Genomic DNA, 20,961 nt, shown 5'->3' with positions numbered 1-20,961 from the left:
CCTTTCCATGAGCCAAAGGCCCAATGGCGCAGTTGGGCCGGACAGCCCTGACGAACGCTGGAATCGAGAAGCGCAAGCCTTTCTTCGACGTGGGTAACTGGAATTACTATCGAAGACGATACCGATGGTATGATGTAGGACTGGAAGTCGAAAAGAGATCGGGAACAGGACCAAACGATAAAAACATCCGAGCCCGATGGCGGAAAAAAACAATCTGAAGATAAGAGTCTATGCCTATGCAAACTACGATCTACAGGAGGAGTCACCTACCAAACAAAGACTCTTCCTCGACAACAAAGTGTAATCATCCGGCCCACCACCAGATGGCGATCTATGCACTAGTGTGGTCTGCAGCCCATATGCCCCGAACATGGCTTTTGCAATACACCACTTGCCGATATTCGTGCCGGACTACGCTGCTTTTAGATTCGTTGGAGCTTTGTCATAGTTTGTGAACACTTTTCATTTGGTTGATCTACTTTGCATGATCCTTCTTACTTACCAAGACTTATTTTTCATCACACTGACATCATTTGTTACTTCTCCTTAAGAATAAGAATATATTGTTGCGAATAGCCCTGAGGAAGTCTGTGGCTTATACCACTAAAGACGAAACACTTGTTGGCGGCCAGGATTGCTTATGAAGAAGTGCTATACAATAAATGAAGATAAGAATATCGTCTCGACCTTGTTTTATTAAGAACTCCATTCACTGTTGTTGAAAGCTCAGGATATATCTGTTTGATTGTATATGGTAGATTTTTCTATACTTTTTGGTTGATGATGGATGGCCATCACCTTATCCTTAGAGCTATTTGTATTTTGATTTCAGATTGTTTCACAACTCTGCGCAATTTTCACCCAGCCATCCTTCTTCTATAGTATTGGTTGGCCACCATGTAGAAGACCAAACCGGGTGTAGCTTTCTGAAAATTAAAACTTCAGTTTTGTCGGAATTTAACTTTAGGCAATTATTGGCCATCCAGGTGCTTATCGCACGCATTCCATCTTGGAAGCTGGCCGCGATTGCTCCTCCATTATTGTGAATAGTAAGTACCAGTTGTGTGTCACCCACGTAGGAAGTGAGTCACATCCCGTGGGCTTTGATGACCCTGGCCAGGTCCGACACATGAATGTTAAAGAGTGTTGGACTCAGGGATGACCCCTGTGGCACACCGCACGGGAGGGAGAAAGGTGCTGATTTGAAGGGGCCAAGGGCAACTGCTTGTTTGCGTTTGGAGAGAAATGAGGCCAGTAACTCTTTAGCCTTGTGGGTAACGCCTATGTTTGAGACACCATCGAACAGTGTGGTGTGATCAACCGTGTCAAAGGCTGCTGATAGGTCCAGCAGCACCAGTACTGCCCTGCCCCCCTCATCTAGGATGGTTCTTACTTCGTCTGCAGCTTTAATGAGGGCGGTTTATGTGCCCTGGCCCTTCCTGAAGCCAAATTGTGTCTCAATAGTTTCTATTGTCTTTAATATATTTGGCTTGTTGCTGGTTCCCAAGTTTCTCGAATATTTTTGCCGGGAATGGTAGACTTGTGATAGGTCTATAGTTTTTGGGATCTAATGGGTCAAGATGTTGTTTCTTCAGCAGCGGTTTGATGATGGCCTATTTCCAAGTGTCAGGGTAAGTGCGGGTCATGAACATGACATTGCAGATGTCAGTTAAATTTGACGCTAATACATTTAATGGGCTGCCACAATTGCTAGTCCTTTGGTAAATACTCACTGCAGACTTAATTCTTAAAGGAAGTGGAAGTACTTTAATATGGCAATGTATGTTACTTAACACAAAATGTAGCTGATGACAAAGGCTAAATGCATTGGGATGATGAAATATATACATTTCAAGTCTAGTGTCTTCATGCAGTCTTTTCATAGAGGCCAGATAACTCCCAGTAATCTCGGCATCTTGAAAAATATGCTCAGCGTCCCCTGCTCAACAGCCTCTTATCTATTATCACTCAAAGTCATACTCTCTTCTGCTGTCAGAAAATAGAGTAGCCCAGTTTAAAGGGTAGATTCCATTATTGCCCCATGACACCTAAAGATTTCACCTCTTAATTGAGAGGGAGATAATACTTGCTAGTTCTGCCTTTCTTTTATCAGTAATGTATTGGTAATTGTTCAAATTCAACACCGGTATCATCACTGCTTGTTAAGCGTACTAATCGAATTAAGGTTATTCGGCCCCCTCGAGTGTGAAAAACAGCCTCAGGCATCATCAAATGGGAATTTGTGGACAAGGAGGGAACGATAATTTAACTTAACATGTGTATTTGTAAAGCACATGGGAAAAGGTGTTCCTACGATGGTTGGGAGCACCCTGGTTGTATTTGGTACCCCTCACACACCAACAGGCCCCTTGGTGTCATGCTTCATCATCGGGGTCATCGCACCCCTCTACGGGATGCGGCGTGCTGCGACCTACGGTTACGTGGGAGCACTTATAATGGCTATGTGTGGTGTAGGTGAGGGAATTTTTATGTGAGTGCGTGGTGGGGTTCTTAGTGAGTGATGTTTAAAAAGTGCCTGGCTCGTGGGGTGTCTCAAAAACTTTATTTGACCCCTGGGCTGGTACTATTAAAATGGTGAAAAAAGAGGTTTGCTGCGCGAACAATGTGTGCCACCTCCTATGTATGTGTCAACATGTTTCGGTGTAAAAATACCTTCAGGACTGGGGTACACAAATCCCCACCTTACTCATGTATTTCTACTTTTTTCTAAAAAAAGTGAGAATGAAAGTGCAATGTACCTATCAGTTAGCCGCTATGATGATGAAGCATGACACCAAGGGGCCTGTTGGTGTGTGAGGGGTACCAAAAACAACCAGGGTGCTCCCAACCATCGTAGGGACACCTTTTCCCCTTTGTGAAATGGATTCTCTTAAAAGCCAGCCAAGGGAGAACGAATCCATTTAAGATTATTCTCTCTCCCCCTTTTGTTAACAGTTAGCACACTGAAGACATAGCCACCCACAGGGAGGTGAATGCATAAGACCAAGCCAAAAGGTCCTCGCAGAACTGGGAGGAAGGACTGGCCGTGAAGGAATCTGCGGCAAGAATCGTCTCTACCAGATACATCGTTACCGAAGGTAAGTAACTCGTACATCTGATAGAGACTACTAGATGCAGATTCCTTCACGTAGAATAGATACCCAAGTCATACCCAGGGGAAAGGAGGGTCCTCAAGAGGACCCCACCAGCCTGGTCATAACAAAGGGTCCCACAGGGGCCGAGTCCCAAAGACAGGACGCGGACCCCCACCCACCAGGCAAGGGGAACCCCCGCAAACAGAAGACCAACAACCCCGAAGGGGATGGGGAAAAACAAAAAAGAAAAGAGGTACCCTGTCCTCACTCAGAGGTAACAAGGCAAGGTGAAAGGAGGCCAAAGCAACCCACACCCATACAAGGCAACAAAACCTCCGGCCATGGCAAGGAAGAGGAGCACCGAAGGAGAAGAGCAACTTGGAGATTCCAAGGAGAAGAGGCAGAGCAAAGGCAAGCCTCCCCCCACCGAAAACACACCCAGTGAAGAGGGCAGCCGAGCCTAACACAGCCAGAAGGCAAAGACCAGACAGAACGGTGCAGTCAGCAATTAACAGGCCGAAGCCGAAAAGGGAGCTCAAGGCCACCTAGGAAGAGCCGTCCAGCGCCCCGCAGGGACAGACTGCACCCAAAAGGGAACAAGAACTCAGGGAACAAGAACTCAGTCACCATCTCATCCCACCGGGAGGAGAGATAGTACTGAGAGCAAGGCCCACTGGAAGGAGCGGACAAGGCAAGGAAGTCTGACCCACCAAAGCGCCAAGAAGGCACAATGGTGCAGAAAAACAGTAGGTCAGCACCGGCAAGCGCAGCCAGATGCCGAAAGCACCGCGGAAGGATGCGCCCAGAGCAAGCCAGACATCAGCCGAATACCGAGAGCAAGGCGCCGAGAAGGGTCCAGACACGCTCCAGGGAGGAGTCCGCCCCCACAGCCGAAAAAGAAGTGGAACCATGCAGAGCCAAGACGCCCGGCTGCAGACAGCATGCCAGACAAGGCTAACAGCGCAGTGACACCGGGATAGGGCACCCCGGGCACAACTCAAGCCATCCCAAGCCATTAGCAAGAGGATTGCATCTGCAACATCCTGAACGCCACGGAGAAATGAGGCCCGAAGGCGATCACAACTCTCCAGCGCATAACAGCTATAGAACAGCTATCACTGCCCCACATAGGGCATGTTACGTCCCAAAACATGGGAAACTCTTTGGTAAGAACTTCCGCAGCAGAGGAATACCTGCGGAAAAACCCACAGACGGCTTGTCAAGCAGCCAAAGAGAAAAAATAAAAACAGCAGGCCTAGTCTAAGGACCTGTATGGTGCAGAAAACGCAGAGCAAAAATAAACAGTAAAGAAGGACCAGCCAGCAGCCAACAAAACCACAATCTCAACAAGGAGAACTCGAGTGGCCACGAAGCACACAAAACACACAACTGGGGCGACCCGTCCCAACGGAAGAACACCCCCAAGAACCAGATCAACTCACAGGTCACTGAGGGGGAGAAGGAGGAGGAAGCCCCGCCAAGAACCTCTGAATGGCAGAGTCCGTAGGGGCGTGGAACAAAAGAACACCATCAAAAGGAAGGTCCACCAGCCGTTCCCGAACGTTCTCCAGAAATACATGTCCAGAAGCCAGGCATGGCGACGAAGGGCAACCGAAGAAGCCATGGCATGACCCAGCACCTCCGAGATGTCCAGAGCGGAGCGAAGAATGTCGCCACCAGCTCCCGGCCATCCAACACATGGTGCCTCAAATTAACACAGGCACCCTCCTGAGAAGTGGCAGACATCAGGGACTCACCGAGTCACACAAGCAAGAAGTGGCCCTAGCCAAAACACACAGCGTGTTAAGGGCCAGCAGAGGCGCACTGGTTGAGGCGAACATATTGCGCCACCAGGAGTCCAGCCAGCAGGCCTCCCGTGACGGGAGAGTCAACAGCGGCAGCAGAGAGGGAAAGGCATTCTGCAAAAGTGGGCCTCTGGTAGAGGGGTGGAGGGAAAGACACACGGATCACGTGGCGCCGGATGGTGGCGGTGCAGAAGGTGTTGGGGCATGGGGTCCCCCGTGGCGGGATGGCCCCAAGTCCCCAAAAGAGAAGAATGGAGTGAACCCTCGAAGGGAAGCAGCAGCTTCCTACTACCAGAGCCCTGATGGAGAACCTCCAGGAGATGATCCGCAGGGGATTGGGTAGCTGGATCACCCATGTGCAAAATTCCCACATCCGTGGAAACAGCACGAGCGAAGGCCGCACTCGCCTCCGTAGGGCCCCGCGGAGGGGAAAGCAGCTCCTCAATAGGCGACGGCAGCAAGCTAAGGTGGCCATCCCCCAAGCCAACTGGAGGAAGGAAGGGCCAGGTCTGGAAAGAAGGAAGAGGGACAGAGGAGTGGGGGACCTGCGGCTCCTCTGGCCAATACCGCGGAGACATTGTGGAGTCGCCCTAAGACGACGTCGGGGGGAAAAGCCACGACTCGGCGGCACGTCTCCGGCGAGGATGAAACCAGCAAGCGCCGAACCTACGGAGAAGAGGAGGCGTCCGAAGACGAGGCAACGACCAGGCGTCGGCCTGGCGCCGCAGACTCCGCAATCTGAGGCAGGACATCGTCATCGGCACCTGGGGAGACGTCGGGGGGGCCTCCGTCACTGCGCCCGGTGCGGGAGACCGGCGCTGGGCCAGAGCCGGGGCGGCACCAACCTGACCGACGAGGCAACCGCCTGCGTGGAGGGACGAGAGGGACCCGGGGAAGGACGAGGAGTCCCCCACCAGCCTCGACCCGTGACGGGATGAGAGGGGCCCTCCGCCGACCCCTGTGGCGCCACCAGGACCAGCAGCCGTCGGCGCCCAAGAGGCATCACCTCGGCCTCAGACAACTTCAGTGCCTGTCCAGAGGACCGAGATGGGCTCGGGGGTGCGTCCCGAGCCCCGGCGACCTCCCGCAACAAAACAGGGACTCCCGTGGGACTTTGTGGCGAAGCATAGGCACCAAACCTAGATCCAAGCGGCGCAAGGTTCGGAGCCGCCGGCGATACCACGGAGGGCCCTGCACACTGCAAGGGATCCGCGGACGTCCCAGGAGGGGAAGGAGGAGGAGAAGCCAGCGAGGCCTGCAAAGCCACCGCATATGTCTCCATCTGGGCTCCAGACCCCCCCCCACTCCCCCCCCCAAGCGTGCAGAGCACGATGCGCAATGACCAGGGCCTTGAACTTTACACGTTTCATGACAGGTAACCAGTGCAGCATATGCAGATGTTGCTTGACGCTCTTTCTAATAGGAATGTTGAACAAAAGCCTAGCTGCCGCATTCTGGACCACCTGCAGTTTTCTGAGAGTATAATCAGGAAGGCCCATATACAATGCGTTGGCGTAGTCAACGCGAGAAAGGATCAGTGCCCGGGTCACTGTTTCCTTCGCAGTCCTAGGAAGCAGCGGAAGGAATTTCTTAAGGGACTTTAATATCCCAAAACAGCTCCCAGCCAGTTTTTTTAATTTGGGTCGAGAAGGACAGCTGCTCGTCGAACCAAACACCCAGGTTTTTTACTGGTAGCCCAGAGGAAGATGGCATAGGATAGTCGGACAGCCAGAGAGATTCTCTGAACTGGCAAGGGGGCATTGGGGGGTGTGGGGGGTGGGAGAGGGACTCTCCGTAGAGAAGGATTTCCAACTTATCCTCATTGCATTTGAGCTGAGCAGTACAGAGCCATTGAAAAACAGCTATCAAACACTTGTTTGCCTTCACGGTAGAGAACTCAGATTTACCTCAAGTGAACAGAAGTTTGGTATCGTCGGCGTAAGCAACGATCTTTGCACCCTGCTCTTCCGCTAACTGGACCAGAGGGGTGACAGATATTACAGAGCAGGGGGCTCAAAGAGGACCCCTGCGGCACTCCAGTGGTCACAGATTGAGTCGGGGACGAGAAAGCCAGGAGCCAGACCTGCTGCGAGCGTCCCTCCAGGAAGGATTTCAACCACCTCCAAGGCAACTCAGAGATACCTATGTCCGCCAGCCGGGCCAGAAGCAGCAAATGGGGAACAGTATTAAATGCTGCCGACAGGTCCAGCATTACGAGGACCGCACTTCCACCAGAGTCCATGCAGTCTCGAATAGCTTCAGAGACTTCGACTTAGGCGGACTCAGTGCTATAGGCAGCTCTAAAACCATATACCGGTGCATGTGGAGCTCTTGGTGGTATTACTCTTTTTTTGTCCTTCCACATAGGCTTTAATCACTGGTACTCTGAAAAGAGATAAGTGTTGCCTGTTTTGCAAGTATGCAGTTACTGCTGCTAAATGCAACCGAATGGATGCATAGGCTAGTCCTGATTGCTGTAAGTGTAAGAGATAACAGATGTTTTGCACTGAAGCATCAAGGAGATTGATATTGTTATTGTTACAGTGTATAACAAATTGTTTCCACTTTGCAGCATAACCTGCCCTAGTAGTATGTTTCCTAGCCTCCTTTAGAATATTCATACAGTCTGGTGCGAATTGTAAATAACCAAACTCTGACTTCAGGAGCCATATTGCTATGTTGAGTTCCTTGGGATTTGGATGCCTGATTTCTCCATGGTTCTGAGTGAGGAGACTGGAGTTGAGATGCAGCTTTTGGTGTGGAACTACTGAGAGCTCTAGCAGGGTGGTGAACCAAGGTTGACATCCCCATTTGGGAGCTATGAGAATGAGTTTGAGGGATTATTGTCTGAGCTTCCGAACTACCAGCGGAATGAGTGGGAGAGGCGGAAAAGCGTAGGCAAGGCAAATATCCCCTATCAGTTCATCCATAGGTCATTGCCTTTGGAGAGTGGATGCGGGAACCTGGAGGCGAAGCTGGGGCATTTTGATCTGTGGCAAACATGCCTATGTAAGGAAATCTCCATTCCTGAAAGTAGGGAAGGAGAATCTGGGTATGATGTTCCCACTCCTGGATTTGCTCTCTCCGTCTACTGAGAAGGTTATGTTATGTCAGGAGTGGCTGACTCAAGTCTCAGTGGGGGCGGAAGAGCGTTCCAGAATTTGGGTCAGAATATTGAGAAGTGTGAACCTCCTGTTCTTTTGAGTCTAAAATTTGGTACCTCTAAGAAGTTCATGAGCATGGATCTTAAAGTACGGTGGGTGGTGTACTTATGGATTTTTGAGAAATTTACTTAGGGCCAGTCCCATGTAAGCCTTTAAACAGGATACAGTCGGTTTTAAAGCAGCGCTTGATGTGACATTGTCTGCCTTGTTGGTATATAATTCTGGCTGCCTGATTTTGTATTAGCTGCAGACGATGTATCTGATTGCGTTGAAGGCTTAGGTATATTGACTTAGCATAATCAATTCTTGACAGAATCAAGGAGACGACGATTTGGATACACGCGCCTCTGCTGAAAAATCTTCAGATTTTCCTCAGTTTCCTTAGTTGAAAGAAGCAGGTGTAGGTGATCGCTCCTACCTGCTGTTCATTTTTAGTTCTGAGTCAATGTGTATGCCTAGCCTTTTTATCGATTTTTTTTTTAATGCAGGAGAATGGCCTAGCTCGGTGGGCCAGTGGGCGGGGGACTTATGCTATAGTTTATTGTTGGGTATGACGATTTCTTTTTTTCCTGCATTGAGTTTTAGTGGATTTTTGTTCATCCAATTCCTGATGAACAACATGGAATTGTTTAAGGAATTTCTGGGAATCTGTAGATTCGTTGATGGGGAAGACTAGCTGCATATCGTCAGCATAGTTGTAGATTTGCACTCCCCTCTGACGTAACGCGACAATAAGAGGGAGGATATATATATTGAAAAGATGCTGGGATAAGGATGAGCCCTGTGGTACTCCACATTTCAAGTTTACTGTGCCAGATTTGTACGGGGAAAGGAAAACTGACTGTTTTATATCCGCAAGAAATGATTGTAACCAGTTCAGGGCAGTGCCACTGAGACCTGCTGCAGCCAGTCGGTCCACCAAGATGTCATGGTTGACGGGATTCGAAAGCTGCAGACAAGTCCAGGAGAATCAATGCTTGAGTTCTGTCTACATCTGCCTTCCCCTTTAGGTCATCCATTACAGATAAAATAATGGACTCAGTGGAGTGGGCTGCGCGGAAACCTGCCTGATGTGAGTCTAAAATTGTTTTTTTCAATAAAGGTGCTTAGAGTCTTTGCTACGTGTCTCTCCAACACCTTGGCCGAGAAAGGGAGGAGGGATATTGGGCTATAGTTATCCAGCCTCTGTGGGGTCAACTCCTTGTTGTTTCTGAAGTGGAACAATCACTGCTTCTTTAAAAGCTTGTGGAACTGTTCCTTGGTTAAGGATAGATTCAGAAGAGAAAGAATGATCTTTCGAAATGCTTTAAAGATGGATTTTTGTACTTCAGATGGACAGACATCGTTTGGGGAGCCCGATTTTATTTTGTTTAGGTACTCCAAGAGTTGGTCTTGGCTTAGGCACAGGAGGGTGGTCATGGTGTCATTGTTGGTATATTCAAACCAATTTCCCACCTCTTGATGTTTGGTACCTATGGATTCCTGAAGTTTCTCTATTTTTTCAATGAAAACATTACTTCAGTCATTGCAGAGTTTCTGTGTAGTGGGAATTAATGGGGTAACACGATCAGGAGTTGATAATTCCATTACTGTGTTGAAAATATCTTTGGTTTCGTTAGTTGAGTTCAACACGTGGTGGAGAAAAATAAAAAATAAATGCCTCCATAATGGCGTGTTTGTAGTTCCTGAGATTAATTTGATAGTGTTCTTTGGATTCAAGTGAGTAGGAGTTACGCCAATTCTGCTCTCCCCGACGTGCTGATCTTAACTCTTTCGTAAACCATTTAGGTGCTTCATGTCACCCAATGCGTGAGGTTTGAGTTTTTAGGGGAGCATGAGAGTCAATAGCCTTCCTTCGCCAGTCTGAAATTTCTCGCTCCAGGTTATCTACATTATCCTTACTTTTAGGAGGCTTATATTTGAAGGTCTGCAATTTGATTGTTTACTCCTGGAAGATGTTCTGCTAGGAAACAAATGTTGTGATGTATGGCCCATTTCCAAATGTCTTGTGCTAGGCGTGACAGTTGGAAAGAGTGTGTGTCCCCCTGTTTTTGTATATAGTACATAGCTGTCATGTTGTCTGAGGGGACTAAGACAGTTTTGCCTATTAGGTGAGTTTGAAAAGCTTTGAGCTAGAAACACTGCTAGTAGCTCTAAGTGATTTACATGGAGGCTCTTGTACTTTAGAGTCCATAATCCTTGGATTGCGTGACTTTCTAGGTGAGCGCCCAAACCAGTGAGCGATGCATCTGCTGTTAGCACTGTGTATGGAAGAGGGTCGAGAAAGGGTCGCCCTTTGGATACATTTTGTGGGTTCCACCTGCAGAGAGCGATGGGTGCGGCCATCCACCAACATTAGATCGGTCAACTGACCCAGCAACTGGTTCCACTGACTTGCTAAGCATTCTTGAAGGGGACGCATGTAAAGTCTTGCGTGGGGAACAATTATAATGCAAGATGCCATCACCCCAGCAGTTGCATGAATACTTTTGCTGGTAATGATTGGTTAGGCTGCAATTGAGTGAGAAGGCACTGAATACTGTGAATCCTGGCTGTACTGGGAGAGGCTAGAGCTTTCTGAGCGTCTATCGTGGCTCCCAGATAAGTTTGTGTGTTGGAAGGCTGTAGATGACTTCAACGCATTTACTGTAAACCCTAATTGGTGAAGTAGGTGAATAGTGGTTTGAGTGTGTTGGAGACACATTTGGTAAGGGCTGGCTTATGTTGAGTCTGTTGTCCAGGTATGGGAAGACATGGATGTGGTGTCTTCTCAGATGTGCTGCGACTACTGCCAGACATTTGGTAAATACCCTGGGAGCAGTGGTGACTCCAAACGGTAGTACTTTGAATTGGTAATGATGACCTGCTATCATGAATCTGAGGTTTTTGCGAAGAGCGAGATGTACTGGAATGTAAAAATATGGATCTTATGTCTACACTAGACATAAAATCGCCCTGCTGTAGAAGTGGGAGCACTTGTCGAAGTGTCACCATGTGGAAATGCTCTGAAAGCATGTAGAGGTTTCGTTCTCCGAAGTCTAGAATAGGTCTCAAAGAGTCATCATTTTGGGGATGAGAAAGTACATGGAGTACACGCCTGTCCCTTGATGTTGTAAGGGCACAGGTTCTATGGCTCCTTTGGACAGGAGAGACTGGACCTTTTGCTGAAGTAGATGTAAATGTTCTGGTGACATTATGTGAGAACATGGTGTAATGTTTGGAGGATTGTTGGTAAGCTCCAGACAACCATGTTGGATAATTCCTAACACCCATTTGTATGTGGTGATGGATTGCCAAATGGGAAGGAATTGTAGAGGAAGATTGACTTTTGCCTTTGTAGGAGGCAACAGTATTGTCCGAGGACATGGTTTTCGACCCTCCCCGGTAGAAGGAGCAATGAAAGGAGCCCCGATTAGAGGGAGACTGCAGAGCTCCCATAGACTTTGCTACTTCTGTGTCTTTTTTCATTCTTTCTAATGATCTACTTCTGGTTTGAAACCAGAAATCCTCAACCATGCAGGTCTCCTTAATAACACATTAGTGTTGATCTCTCTAGCTGCAGTTTCTGCAGCATCTACAGCGCATCTAATTGAGGAACTGGATATGAGATTCCCTTCCTGGACTAAATCCTAGGCTTTTGCTTTGTGCTCATCTGGGAGGTTTTGTAGGAACTGCTCCATTTCGTCCCAGTGTGCCCTATGGTGTTGTTGCAACTGCTCCATTTTGTCCCAGTGTGCCCTATCATATCTGGCTAACAGGACCTAGGGGTTGGCAATGCGCCAATGATTTGCTGCTTTGGCGGGTACTCGTTTACCGGAGGCGTCTAATAGTTTTGACTCTGTCTGCAACAGGAGCATCCCCTGTATTCTGTGAATTGGCCCGTTTACGAGCATTAGAGACCACCAAGGAGTCTAGTGGATCTGAGGTAGCAGGCTTATATTTTTTAAAAATTCTGGGGGTGAGAATGCGAGAGCACACACTGGATCTTTAAAGATATCATCAGCATGTCTCATCATACCATGAAGCATAGACAGAGTGTGGGTAGCCCTTGGTGTGCGACTGAGTATTTCAAATAGGAAATCTTTTTCTAGAGATTCCTTGTGTAACTGTATCCCATGATATTCTGCAACTTAAGCAAGTAATCTAGATATCCTACATTGTCGTTGGGAGGGGAAGCCTTTGCAGGGTAAAGATCTGGGTCATTATCTGTAGGTGAATCCGTGTTATAATCCTTCCAGGGGTATATTGGTAAAATATGCCCGCCCACCCCCCAATCATCAGGTGGTGGTGGAGTTAGTTGGTGTAATCAGTAAATGCTGCAACGGTGGAGAAGTTGGTGCATAGGAACATGGTGGAGGAGGGGAGGGGTTAGTACCTACATTCTTCCTCTTCAAAGGAATATGGTAAAGTCCTCTGATTCATTTGGGTGTTGGGGCATCGAAAACCAGATCCTGCAGCTTCAGAGGAACAGTTTTAGGTTTCAGCATGGAGGATTTCTGTGCAAAGGTAGAATGACTTTTTAATGCTGAAGGTTTCGGTGCTGAAGGAGGCTTTGTTTTGGGTGTCAATGATTTCAGCTCCGAAGTGGTTTTCGGCTTCGAGCCTGAAGGTTTCAGCTTGGTGCCAGACTTTGGTTGACTCGATACAGAGTTGGAAGGCTTAGTGACGTGTTTCGGTGCCAAGCCGGAGGACAGGAGTCAGACATCTCGTATTCGCCGACCGAGGCCCGAAAGCGGGGGATGGGCCGAAGCCTTTGGTTTCGGCTGAGTTGGAGTTTGGGTCAAGGGGCGTTCGGTACTCACGGGATGTTGACCTTGTGGCAAGTCTTCTACCATCTCTTGAGTCAGATTCTGGAATGGAGGCAAGTTCTTCTTGTTCTTCCTCGGCCCTCGTTGAATTCGTGCTCTGATCCTTCGCCAAAGAGGTCCAGCGTGTTTTCAGCGTTTACATGATCTCATTGATGGTCTACTGAATTCCGTGGACATGCACAAAACTGCACCCAAATTTAGGCAAATCAAAAGAAGCCCTTTACTGGTCAGTGCAAAGAGTTGCCACTGCCAATTCAAGGTGGTGGGCGGAGAAGTGAAAAAAAGGAGGAAGCAAGGGAGAAAGAAAAGGAAAATGTAAAAAACAAAAAAAATGCCTGATGCATGCTTTCTGTTCAAAATTAAAAAATTAATTACACAATCAAATATTTAAAAAATGTGTCTTTGGATAACACACGGGCAGATACTCCACTACTACTATTCAAGGGTATCGGACAATCCTAGTTTTATGGATTTTTTTTTAATGTTTAATTTAATTTTGAACTTGTCGAGATCGCTGGTGCAAAGCATTCTGCTTACAAGTTTTCAAGATGGTGGGGGATTAGCAAAACATGGACAATAGCTACGAGCAGCGCAAAAGTGCAACCACAAGATAACCTGTGCAGTTAAAACATGAAAAACAGTAGAGGAACTCTAATTAAGCAGTGAATATAATGGAATGGTACTTTGGGTTAACTGGTCTGTTCGGTTGCAAGGAGTATACAATAATTCGAATAAAAAATTACTTGGAAATTCCTCACTATAGGTTTTGAGCATACATTTTCTTTACCTAGAATGAAGGTTCTGTCATGAGGGAATGGCTGTTCTGATTCTAAAAGAGATACTGCTCCCAGTCTTTAGACCAGGTTAAATATCTACATCAGAGAAGATCTGCTTAATAATAGTTTGCTCACCTCAATTATGACAATGGAATTTAGTGTTAGACACAAATAATGTATTCAGAGACGACATAGCCTGGGATGTAATTCTGGATTGATAACTCACTGGAGAATCCAATATGAAGAAATAAGGGTTAAGTGGGAGGACTACTGTATCACCAATGTAATGCCCCATGACACGTCTAATTAAACTGAATAGTTTACAGGTTCACATGACTTTGTAGCATCTGAGAAATATGCAACAGCATGAGCGAGGCAGCAGGAGGTATTATAGATACTAGGCTTTTTCTACATTCTTGCCCATTTTTAGGTATGCCCACAAACTAAATGCTTATTTTGACTCGTGCAATAGAACGTACCGAAGCTCGCTCCACTTCTTTCTCTCTTTCCCGCTCCCTCTCTTTCTCCTTCTCCTTTTCCTTCTCTCGCTCCCGGTCATCACGGGCCTTCTGCTCTGCTTCCCTCTTTGCTTTCTCGATAGCCTCCTCCCTCTTCTTTGCCAACTTGGATCCAGCTAGTGGCATGAAGTACAGATCAGTCCTGGCACATGAGTTGTAGCCCCGATCCAGATGCTTGTAGAACCTGCAATAGAAACCAAATGCAACAAAGTGGAAAAAAGGTGTCCTGAAACTGAAGGACGGCGAACATTGACTGATGAACACCCAAGAAACTTGCTATTTCTCTTGAATACCTAAACACTACTGGGTGCTTTCATACATTAACTCCCACAATATACCTCTGAAATTACACTCGATGGCAAGAGAGGACAGCTTGGGCAAGAGTGCGGATTTCATCATTTCCACCAAAGTTCTGAGAAGCCCAAAAGAGCTGCCAACATAAGTATTTATATTTGGCTGCCATTAATAAACAATTAATTCTACCAGTATCAGGGAAAATAAATTACAGTTTGTCTGCACCAAGGTACTGCCCCTTGCTGCAAAAAAAATGGACTCAGTACTTTTTCCCAATGACTGATAACTGAATAAGATCGGTTCAATATTGTATGTGACTATGTCCAATAGGGCACTCACACTATATTCCCAAGCAGAACTAGTGAATAATCTTCATTTTGTCCTTTTTTAAATGGAAGATATCTTACATTAGGCGTAGGATTGTAGCACTGATTTATCATAGAATAATTGTTTTGTCAGAGTAAATACTCACATTGAACACCTTTGAGGTACCTCCTTAACACTAACCAACATTCTGGGTTAGTCAACCAACATAACATGAGTCTGTATTCTCATCATGTTGCCTGTGCTTTCCAAACTCTTGAATATTTTCCCTTAAGACCAAGTTTCCAAGGCCTTTTTGAACTTTGCCAACCTTCAATGGTTTCCATTCTGTACCGGGTATGCAAACTGAGCACAGATCTAAATTTTCGAACTTAAAGGGAAGCTGCTTAAAACACGTCCTAACTAACATTAACTCAGTTTGGTCTGGAATAGTACTTCTTACCTGGCAGACTGACTGGCGTGACTTGGTGTGTCCACCACAGTGGGCTCTGGAGATGGACCTCGTGGTGAATTTGGGGGGCTCTCTGGTTCTTCCATCTCATCTGGGGCCTCCTCTTTGATTGTGATGGGGGGCACAGTGCAGGGAATAGAAGAGGAGCCAGGGGATGTCACAATTGGAAGAGTCCCACTGGGTGTAGATGCTACCACCGACAAGGGCACAGGCGAAGGAGCTGAAACAGGAGTCATGGAAGAAGGAGCTGAGGCAGAAGAGCAGGATGGAGGAGTAACGCATGTTGGCCCTCCAGGAATGAAGGGATGCTGAGGCATGGGGTTCTGTGGTGGGAATGGATGGTGGCCAGTGTGAGTGTGATTTGTAGTAGGTGTCAGGCTTTGACTCTGAGTAAGAACAGGCGGCTGAACTGGTGATGGTTGGAGCTGCTGACTCTGTGGCATCAGCTGAAGGGGAGGTGGGTGGGCGGATGGAGGATGATGAGCAGGAAGGGAGCTCAAGGGTTTCAAAGCTGGTGGTGGGGGAAGGTTGGAATTAATGGAAAATGGAGATGGCCCTGATAGATGTGGAGGATGTTTGTGTGACTGTGGAGTGGGCATCTGTGGTATTGGGGTGGTGGGAGGAGGTTTAATGTGAGGCATGGCCATGGGAGCAGGAGGCAGAGGCTGTTCCCTTGGGGGCTGAGATGAGGGTGGTAAAGACTGCATCTGTAGAGCTGGCTGCTGAGCCACTTGCTGCACTGGAGGTATAGGGAGTGCCTGAGTCTGATGTTGTGGGGAGATCGTAGGTTGACATGACTGAGCGGTAACAGGGAATGGTTGTGGAGGACCAGGGTGCTGCAGGTGGGGCTGAGCTTGTACATTATGTGGAAGAGGAGGCAGCTGGACATGCAGAGGTTGCTGCCCATGGAGAGCTGGCTGTGACTGGGATGTAGGAGAAGCCTGGGGCTGAGACCCTGCTAAAGGCTGAATGGCAGGATAAGGTGATGGTAGTCTCTGTGGGTGAAGAACTGGGGTGTGCTGGATATGAGTGTGTGCAGAAGTTGCAGCAGGGGGCTGAACCACTGATGACGGGATCTGCGAGGGTACAGCTGGAATGCTCTGTGCTGAAGAAACAGCTGGCAGCACTTGCACAGATACTGGTGACACAGATGGTGTAGGTTGTAAGCAGGCCATACTCTGAACCGGCAGTGCTTCAGTTGGGAGCTGTGATTGCAAAACCTGCTGCTGAGCAGAGGAGTCAGAGTCACTTTCATTGTCCTGGGGACTGGGGATACTTGGTGAGCTACTCCGATTATCCTGGTCAATGTCTTTGGGATCACTGCTTCCCTCATCGTTGACGCTGTGGCTGTCTGAACTCTCCCCTTCTCCCTCGCCTTCTACATCACCTTCTCCCTCTGATGGTGAATTTGGCCGACTAATATCCTGGTGAACAGAAAAGCAAGTACAAAGAAAGACATTAGAACTATCAAAGACAGATAATAGGTAAACAAAGTGCATTTACAGAGGGAATGTGGGAACAAGCTAAGCAGTTTACTCAGATCATGCTACAGGGTAATCACAGTCTGGAGTGGACCCAGGTAAAGGTTTTTGAAAAGTGAATGTCGGGGCCTCAGCAACTGTATCATGAGCCTGTAAGCTCATGGCAGAGCATAGCTGGATTTTCAGGTACAATAACCATCTTTGTGATGTTTTGGGATCACTAATCAATGTCTTGAGGTGCCCAATCTTCAACTAAATTTTCATGATAATGAAAGCTCACAAGTAGGTAAATCAAAGACAATCTGACCCATGTCCCACCAGCCTTGAGTAGCACAGTCACAATCAACTCTTCATTCAAATCTGTTTGCAAAATATGTGCAAAATAAGAAACATGTCCAGGGGCCTACCCAGCTCACTCACTCTATAAGTAATACCTCAGACTGTGTGGGATGCAGTAGATAAATGAACAACCACACCAAGGGCAAGGGGAGAATTTTGATCCCATACATTAACACAGACGGCAACCCTAGTAATGCCCTTAAAGGTTTGCAAGTGGCATCCTGCTCTGGTATACAGGGCCCACTGTCAGCTAGCTCTACTCTTCTGCATCTTCCAGAAATTAATTCAAGCCAAAGGTACAGATTCATTCAGGACTGATGGCCAGTCCAGCCAGGTCCCTCACTGAACTCACTTCTTGAGGTTTCGATTTCTTCACGCCTGTCCTGTCTGGTTCCTCGGTGTCCGACAACTCAGCCTTTTCTCGCTGACGTTTAATGCTCTTTAGTGGTGAAGACACCTCCTCGATCTTCTGAATAACAAACAAATACATATGTATATGAGTGCTAGCAACTACTTAGATCCCATATACTTATTGAACTGGTTTCTAACCATCTAAAACATATTTCCCAATTGCACAAAAGCATAAGAAAGACATGTCCCTCCCTCTCAGGTTTTTTCCAAGACCTGCTGAGTAGTAGGTACCAACTAGCAATATCAAAAGTGAGATTGTATGTTCTTCCTATTGTATTGGGGGTTAGATACTAGGTGGGAGACTGTTGGCATCCAAAAGGATCTTCACTCTCTGCTGTAGCCTGCATGAACAGCACAGCTGAAAGGAGGGGGGCTGAAGATTAGAAGTGGACACAGCATAACAATAAATGTTCGGTAAGAAAAGACTTGAATGACATCTTCAGTAAACATAGCAAAAACTAACAATAAGAAATTTCACAGAGTACAAAACAACCTAAGTACTAACAAGAATAAGTAACACTAGGTACCTAACCCATTTCAAAATATGTTTATGATTAATACAATGATCGGGAAACTGTGCACATCACATCCATAGAGGTCGACCCCATCTACCGCAGACAGATACTGCTCAAACATTTCCTGATCTAGTCTGACGTTTGGGAAATATTCTAAGGTAAGACATTTGCAGCTAGAAGTCTATCATATATCTTATTTACTGTGGTAGGAGTTTTCATCCATGGAGAAAGACTGGGTCTGTAACTAAAGTCCTGAATTTCCTGGTTTCGTGTCGGTTAAGTCCTTACTTCTAACGTCGGTCACATTACCTTAGAGAGTCCAGGTGCAAAAAAGAAAATTAAATTGTTCACATGTATAGTTTGAATATAGGATAGATAAATAATTTTTTGCTAGCCTACTGCGAAAACCAGTGTAGCTATCTCAGCACTGGGGTTACTCAATTTAATTTCCTCACCAGGTCTTGTGTGCATATGAAGGAAGACTTTCAACGGAGACAGTTATTTTTGGTAGCCCTGTCAGAGCTGTGATTCCACAATCATTTTGAGATACAACTACTGCATGACCACTAGTCAAAGTCTACAATTTGAAGCAGAGGTTTTACTTTTATCAAAGAGAAAAGAGGAAATATGGTTTATTTTACATCTTGCCCAATGTGGGCATCGATTCACTGCAGTTTAAAATACTGTTGGGCAGTCTACGGTGATGAGATGACTTTTAAAACTCTGGGTGCCTCTGAGTTTCTGGGGAGTCCATACACAAGCAAGGTCAGGGACGGGCTCCAGAGTCTCAGGACGGCAATAGAGGAGGAAACAATGAAGCTCAAAGCCTAGCAAAAAGCTAACTACACAAAGTTTACAGGCAAACGGCATCTGCTTCTCAGAGACAATGATGGAACATGGATGCAAAAATCATACAAGTGTCACATTTGTCAATAAAAGAGCAATTAGGCAAAAATCAAAGCTAACAAAATGTGGAAATCTCTTAAGGGAACACCTGTTGAGCTCAATAGAGGCAATTGAAGATATTACTTTAAAAATGAAAAACTCAGCAAAAAAGTAATTGGGAAACAACATCTGTTGTACTGACCCAGTTACATAGTCCAATGGCCGAGTACCATATTCAATTTAGGGAAATTGATGAAAGATGGTGAGGGCTAGTACAAACGTGCATATCAGTGAGAAAATAAATAATAAAAGCCAATGCAACATATGCTTTTCAGCCATATTGGCACTCACATCTACAGACCCTGGTGTCATTCTGAGGTTAGTGAGCAGTACAGTAAATTCAACAGGCACCTCAGCTTTAAGAACCAGCCAGTGGTCCTCCGTATGTGTCTAAAGACACCTCTGAAACTAAGGTCCAAAATGACGGCTAGAAAGAAACCCTGCAACGCTTCAATTAAAATTTCCAGGAACCCCCTCAGTCTCACAAAGTTCACACAGAAAAGCATAAAGGGCAATGGTTGTCTCTTTTTCAACTGGAAGCACCCCGATGTTTTCATTTCTTTTGACATTTAGACTCTTCCCAGTGGAAACAGTACAACTGCTGTTCTTTATGCAAGTTCTAGACAACCGCACAAGAAAGTAGCCTGATGCTGTCGTCTGAGAGGGAGACCCTCAGAGTGCAAAGGTGGGGCGGAAGGCTGATGCTCCCAAGGGCTTTTCTGTAAGAAGAATCTTAAGAGTAACCTTCTTTACTCGAGAACAGTCTTCCCCACTTCGAAGGCATTCAATACCATCTTTGATTGTCTGGGATATTTAGAGAAATCCTCAATAGTGTGTCTGATAGTGATTCAGAGCCTAAGTTTTTGTTTTTCTTACCACAAGGTAGGCACTTCACAGTCAAGGAAAGAATGTTGGTGTTTGGAGGAAAAGAAAGAACATCCCAAAACAACTTCAAGAATAAATTCATGCTGTGAGGCAAAGCACGGTTCAAGATGTGGAACAATGTTAACATTTGACAAGAAAAGTCTGAACATTATCAGAAAAAGAGGGAAAAAAAGAAGAGCAAACAAGAACACCCCCCCCCCCCCCACCCAGGGAAGCAGAAGCCTACTAGGCATCCAAGTTAGAACTGTTAGTTATGCCCTCTCCTACTGCTCCGCTCAAGGAGTGGACCACCTGCCTTTAATGATTAAACAAATTCTCAACCACTCTGTACCACCTGAAAATCTTCCATGTTGTATTGTTATAGCACCCATTATAGCATCTTACTAACCCTCAACTCTGACAATTAGAAAGCACAAATGTACTATGTTGACTGCCCACAAACAAAGCTCTGAACCTAACACCAGGTCCCCCATGTAACATTGCACAAGAGAGTTCAAATGAAGAAAGAAATGGAGGGGGGCGGGGGGGGGGGGGGATCTGTCACTTCTTATAAAATGTAATATTAACAGATTAATAAAGTATATATAAATTAAGAAGCGAGATGTAAACTTGAACACTTTAAAATGTTCTGCAAATGTGAAAGGAAATTAATATTGGAAGCTAAAATGTAAGTTAATATCCTCAAATTGATTTGTGGGAGCAGTGCAAGTGCATCAAACTGACTTTAGTATGGAAGATGAGTGCCCTCAATTAAAATTAGAGAAGCAACAACCTTCTCAAAAATAAAATTTAGATCTGATGAATGTTTTATTTCTGTTTTTGTGTGCATTGGTTTGTGGTTAAATTCATTGAAAATGCTTGGGTGGGTGTGCCTGGCTTCCAGCAATGACTCAGTGGGGGTTACTGGAATCCAATAATGATTCAGTGGGGGTTCCAAGTACCAGTAAAGATTAAGAGGGGGTCCAAAGATGACAAAAAGTTTAAGAACCACTACTGTAGAGTCTTAGAAAAGCATCTAAAATGCAAGGCCAATTACAAAATGTACATGAAGGTAATAAAGTACTCAAATAGGCCTACATTACAGGCAGAGGCAAAATAAAAAGGCTATGTCTAAAACGTGTGAGGTACCTGTTCCCATAATGCCTCCCAG

General features: G+C 46.3%; 1 protein-coding gene across 22 annotated transcripts in view; it reads right to left on the bottom strand.

The window, feature by feature from the left end:
• The window catches only part of RERE (arginine-glutamic acid dipeptide repeats), a 1,170,479-nt gene that overhangs the window by 123,652 nt on the left and 1,025,866 nt on the right, over nt 1-20,961 (bottom strand). For all 22 annotated transcript variants that reach the window (XM_078642320.1, XM_078642327.1, XM_078642330.1 and 19 more), the window contains 3 exons: nt 17,408-17,524; nt 15,227-16,659; nt 14,128-14,350 (listed from right to left, as the gene is read on the bottom strand). In XM_078642320.1, the coding sequence (XP_078498446.1) occupies nt 14,128-14,350; nt 15,227-16,659; nt 17,408-17,524 (1,773 nt within the window). The remainder of the gene's footprint in view (nt 1-14,127; nt 14,351-15,226; nt 16,660-17,407; nt 17,525-20,961) is intronic.

The sequence above is a fragment of the Lissotriton helveticus genome, chromosome 5_1, assembly GCF_964261635.1.
Source record: "Lissotriton helveticus chromosome 5_1, aLisHel1.1, whole genome shotgun sequence".
Classification (NCBI taxonomy): Eukaryota; Metazoa; Chordata; class Amphibia; order Caudata; family Salamandridae; genus Lissotriton; species Lissotriton helveticus.
The sequence above is the reverse complement of the archived record's forward strand: the minus strand, read 5'-3'. Positions and strand labels throughout refer to the sequence as shown.